Genomic DNA, 5,000 nt, shown 5'->3' with positions numbered 1-5,000 from the left:
GGTATTTCACTCTCCTTTTTTTTTTTCCGTGGCCGAGGTTGTGCTGTGAAGTGAAGTCTTTATTTTATGAGCGTGACACGTAAAAACCAAAGGCTAGTGAATTTGTAGCCCTCAATCAGACCAGACCACAACACTGAGAATCCCGTGCCTTTCTCTTTTTGATCAGTGTGTGGGATCTTTAACGTCCCACATAGTTTTATGTACAAGGTTTGAGAGAATGGCCTTACGGTTCATAGTTCTTATATCCGAGAAGACTTAAAAAGTCTAACCATTTTCGGATGTAATTACTAAAGGCAGCATTTTCTCCTCATTTATTTCTAAGACCCTTAGTGTTGGTCTGGCCGGAGTAAATAATACTAATAAACAAATTTTAAAAGCAGTACGTTAAACTACAGTATTAACAAAATTAATTTTACATCCCCAAACATAATTGCCCAATGATTTGTAAGGCACTCCTTTGGAAGACAGGTATAGTCTCGGCGTTTACAGCAGGTATTGGGAAACTATTCCATAACGGGATAATACGAGGAAAGAAGGAAAATGTATGTGCATTATTGTAAGCAAGGGTGTGTCTAAACTTGAAGGGATCATGGTTGGAGCGAGTGGCACCATAGGCTTAAGTCTCATTTACAATAGCAAGTTTTCCTTGAGAAATCCACTTGTCAAGGAAAACTTGCCGACTGTACACACACGCAAGTTTTCCTTGAAAAGTTTTTCCTTGACAAGTTTTCCTTGACAAGTGCACTTGCAAAGTAATTTACACTAGCAAATATCGTCCTTGACAAGTGTCCTTGTTAAGGAAAAACTTGTCATATTTTCCGCTTACACTGCCAAGGAAAACTTGCTAGTGTAAATGAGGCTTAAGTTCACAGATGATGGGAATGTTAGGTGGGTGAGCTTGTGTACAGGTTTTAAGTTCATAGTTGCAGCACTAAGGTGACGACGAACTTCAAGGGTGTCTCAACAGAGCGACTGCTGCCTAGAAGTGAAACCAGAGAAACTTGGGTAATTTTAAGTTTCTCTGTTGTGAAAGCTTCGGTATTCTCTTGTGAGGTAATATCTTGACCTTCGTCTGAAGTCGAATTTGAGCGTTTCCGTTGTCATTGCAGACCAGTTTAAGTTTATCGTGTGAACCTTGCAATTTTTCAGGAACTTAGATCATTTAGATTGATACCTTAGTACTGTTTTTCAGCAGGTGGCCAAAAAAGCAGCCAAAGAAAGGGCTTGCAAGAAGTGGAAACATGAGTCGACAGTGCTGATAAAAGGCAGCGTCAATTACACAACTCTCGTGAGTAACCTTAATAAAAACTAACATTTGGACTCCATACAAGTAGAACACCACCGCGGAAGTTTTCGTAGCGGCTGATGGTGACATAATTTCAACCTGACGACGAGGCCTAGGACTGGGACTGGATTCCAGGTCCGCACTTAAAGTTTAGTCTGAGAGCAATCCGAGGACTGGTATTTCAAGGGACAGCTTCACGGTTTTGGGCATGTCCAAGCTTTAGCGCTAGCAGTTGTAAAGTTTACGGTTTCTTACTGAACCAGATGATGTTAATTAAACACAGAGAGTATAAAAGCAAATACACTGAATAACTAAGGCCCAAATTTGGTGGAAGACACTGCGGGTTTACACAGAAAATATCGAATTTAGTTTTGATATCGAATTTATTGTACCGGTCGAAAATTTATTCTACGCACGAGTTTGTCGTAACGCACGAGTAATCTATTCGCGTGCAGTAGGTTCATAACACAAAGGAAATTGATTACAAAAGAAATTCCAATGAGTAATCCATTACTATGAGATTGTTCCGTTTCCTGCATCAGTGCTTTCGATTGTTTCAATAACAATGGAATTAAATGGGCTGACGTGACAGTTTGCCCATGCGCAGAGACGTGAAACTCTCCCTTTAACGCCAGGAATTAAAATCGAATCAAGTCCAAAATGATGACTTTTGAGAAGTGGTGAGAAGGGGTGCGTTATTTTCAAAGCCAGCACTTAAATTTACAATCTAATACATATTTCATAAATCAGGCGTGCAACTTTTGAGAACATCGGTTCGGTCTTGATTGGTCAAGTCTTTACCCAGTCCTTGGTCTTGGAAGGATTTGTTCCGGGTCGTTTCCTTCTCTAGTTTCCACACATATCCATCCAAGCTCCATCTTTTTTGTTTTTAAAGTAGGTGAGAGTGCTCAATACTTGAAAGGTAGCCTAAATTTCCGCCGTCTCTTAATTCTGATCACTTTCTCTCCGAAGTGCGAGGGAGCTGACAGTAACAGTTAAAAAATACTTAGCAATATAACGGTGGTAGTGTCACTCAAGACAACGTACAAAGGAAAACCGATCACTTCCTGTTGCCGTCCTCATTCTAAGGACGTCGCGTGCTTATGCTCCCTTATAACGACGACGACGACAGCAGCAGCGGTGACGCCTTTAAAAACTAGGTTTTGATAAGCAAAGAAAGCGTGGTGCTCTCGTGTTGTAGTACATTTCTTTCCCTTCCTCTGCAAAACAATCTAGAGTTGCCACGTTTTGGTGACAAGGTGAGAATAAAAACGCCATTCCCTTTTTCTCTATTTTTCAGTGGCGTTCCTAACAATTCAGGTTACATCAAAATTTGGTTTTATTAAACTGGCGTCTCGTCGTTCTGACGAAGGGCTAACGCTTGAAACGTGAGCTCACAAATCTTCAGTGTTTCGGTGGTTTGTCGAAGTACCAATTCGTTTGATAATTTAAAGCCAGATTTTCTTGTTCTACTCCCAACCACGCAGCACACAGTCTTTTTAGAATTCCTTCATTTGTCAGTTGCACTTACGTTCAAAAAATGATGCAAATGATTAGATGCAAGCCCAATGTTGATATCCAATACGAAGTGTCCCTTGAAGTCTAAGCATTTCCAGCTCCAAAATCCCCACCGGAGATGGTGCTAGAAAGTATCCTGCGAGCAGCTGGTTTCTCCTACGCTTCCCGAGAGAGAAACCAATGCGAGCAAACCGTTTGATTTTCCATTGAGCATGTGCGAAATACGTCACAGCTCACGTGATGTATTTGACGTCAATTCGTCTTATTTCGCGGGAAATCACTACACAGCAGGCTCGTCCAAACGCAGCAGTTACGTAGCTGAACGCACGCGCAAGCGCCAAAACAAGTTTACTAACTCGTTTTACCGGTTTAAATTTATTTTATTCGTCCTTGGCGCTGGACGGCGGCACACTCAAAGAGACTAACGGTTTGCTCGCAGTGGTTTCTCTCTCGGGAAGCGAAGGAGAAACCAATGCTCGCAGGGTAGCAGAAGCCAGAACGAGGCCTAAATTGTGTATTGACATATTTCTAACTTTTTCAGTACCTTGGGTCTCATGCGGTCAAGACCATCACTGGATTAGAGTCTACGATCGACGCTTGCCGGAAAATGAGGGTAAACTTACTGCAATTGCTGTGGAATTTCCTTGAGTGATAGTATCCAGGTGATCTGGTGACGTAATTGGAGGACAGGGAAGAACCGACGAGATCTAACTTCGCCTCTGCCATGTTGAATTCGAAAATAACATGCAAGGCCGCGCGCGGTTGTGGGATACGGGTTAAAATGTTTCTCCCCAGTCCTCCGAATTATGTCACCAGATCACTGGATGTTGCTGAGCTGACATTTGCATTATTTTATTCAGCTATCCACAGAAAAGCTACAAAAGATTCCATCGGTGATTTTGTCAGTGTCCGTAAGAGGAATCAAGTTTATCGATGCTAGGTCCAAGGTATGTTTAGTTCGTTAGGGTATTGCAGGTTCGCAGGATCTGTAAAGTATATAAATTTATTATATACCCAGCAGAATATCGCGTTTCTGATTGGTCAATCACGAATGCCAAAATAGGTTATAGAGTGCAATACGGAGGTTGCTATGGAAACACAGCGATGAAGTAATTTTGTTGAGTATATAATAAATTAACAAACTTCAAAAACATTACTCGTGCCATAAATCACGAAATGCTCTCGCGTTCATGCGATTTCCTATTTATGTAACACTGCTGATTGTTTTTTTCCCTTCTTATTAGATTATGGTCAGCAACCATGACATGAGAAACATATCCTACATCACTCAGGACCCAGAGGACAGAAGAGTGTTCCCTTACATAGCAAAGGATGCCAAAACCGACAAGCATTATTGCCACGTGTTCAAAATGGATTCCAGTGTAAGTCCTAATCGTTTAATGTTGCTTACTGGGCGTTTACCATGCGAATAAAAGTTTTGAAAACGTTCCATTCGAAGTCAAATGGTCTCAGATGGCACGATGTTTCGGTTCTGTCCAACCGGGAAATTTAGGACTCAATGTCCGCGTTCCATTACGAGCAAGTCTGCTTGGCACATTCCTTTGGCTCGAAAATTATCAAAACGCGAGATGGCCTGGGTTTCTGCAACCGGAATGTATCATGCCATCCCAAAATTGGAAATGTAGTTCAGAAAATCCAGTTGGAACGGAATGCTCGTAATAGCAGGGATTTCCCTGTTATGGTATTCTGCAAATCCAGAGTTTCTCTAAAAGAGGGGATTCAAATCAAATGGTGGCTTAATCAGTATTCTTCACACCCTAAAGAACGACACAGCTTCAACAAGAGCTTAGCAACAAGTTTAGCGGTGGTTGACTTAAGTCCGCGGCTACAACGAGCGATTTTTGTCTCGCGCTGGTGATGCGATTTTTTCAATACTATGATCGCGTATCCGCGAGCGACCGAGGCTGAAAAATTAACACGTTGAGCCACCCTTGAACTGGCAGACGCGACAGCGTGAAAAAATTGCAAGAAAAACAGTCGGCAGAGCCGAGTGAAAATTTCGCCGGACCTAAAATCGCGAGAGTAAGTTGACCCGTGTAGAGCCCACCGCAACTTGTTTGTCCGTAGCTGTGCAACGCGACTAAGAGAGTATTTAGCCAATGAAAGTGAAAGTAAGGGAAGGTCTGTTTATAGTGCCCAGGTCTCTTGAATTATGCGATTCGCGCGGCCTTCAATT

The 5,000-nt window shown here is 42.1% G+C and overlaps 1 protein-coding gene across 2 annotated transcripts in view; it reads left to right on the top strand.

Annotated features, from left to right (window-relative positions):
• The window catches only part of LOC137969419 (ankyrin repeat and sterile alpha motif domain-containing protein 1B-like), a 53,404-nt gene that overhangs the window by 28,636 nt on the left and 19,768 nt on the right, over positions 1–5,000 (top strand). Inside the window, exons 24-28 of one of the 2 annotated variants that reach the window (XM_068815635.1) lie at position 1; positions 1,196–1,288; positions 3,345–3,416; positions 3,664–3,750; positions 4,048–4,185. The exon at position 1 is cut by the window's left edge and continues 167 nt beyond it. In XM_068815635.1, the coding sequence (XP_068671736.1) occupies position 1; positions 1,196–1,288; positions 3,345–3,416; positions 3,664–3,750; positions 4,048–4,185 (391 nt within the window). Of the gene's footprint in view, positions 2–1,192; positions 1,289–3,344; positions 3,417–3,663; positions 3,751–4,047; positions 4,186–5,000 lie in introns of both variants that reach the window. The other variant, XM_068815634.1, reaches the window with a different exon arrangement.

This window comes from Montipora foliosa, chromosome 9 (assembly GCF_036669935.1).
Source record: "Montipora foliosa isolate CH-2021 chromosome 9, ASM3666993v2, whole genome shotgun sequence".
Classification (NCBI taxonomy): Eukaryota; Metazoa; Cnidaria; class Anthozoa; order Scleractinia; family Acroporidae; genus Montipora; species Montipora foliosa.
The sequence above is the reverse complement of the archived record's forward strand: the minus strand, read 5'-3'. Positions and strand labels throughout refer to the sequence as shown.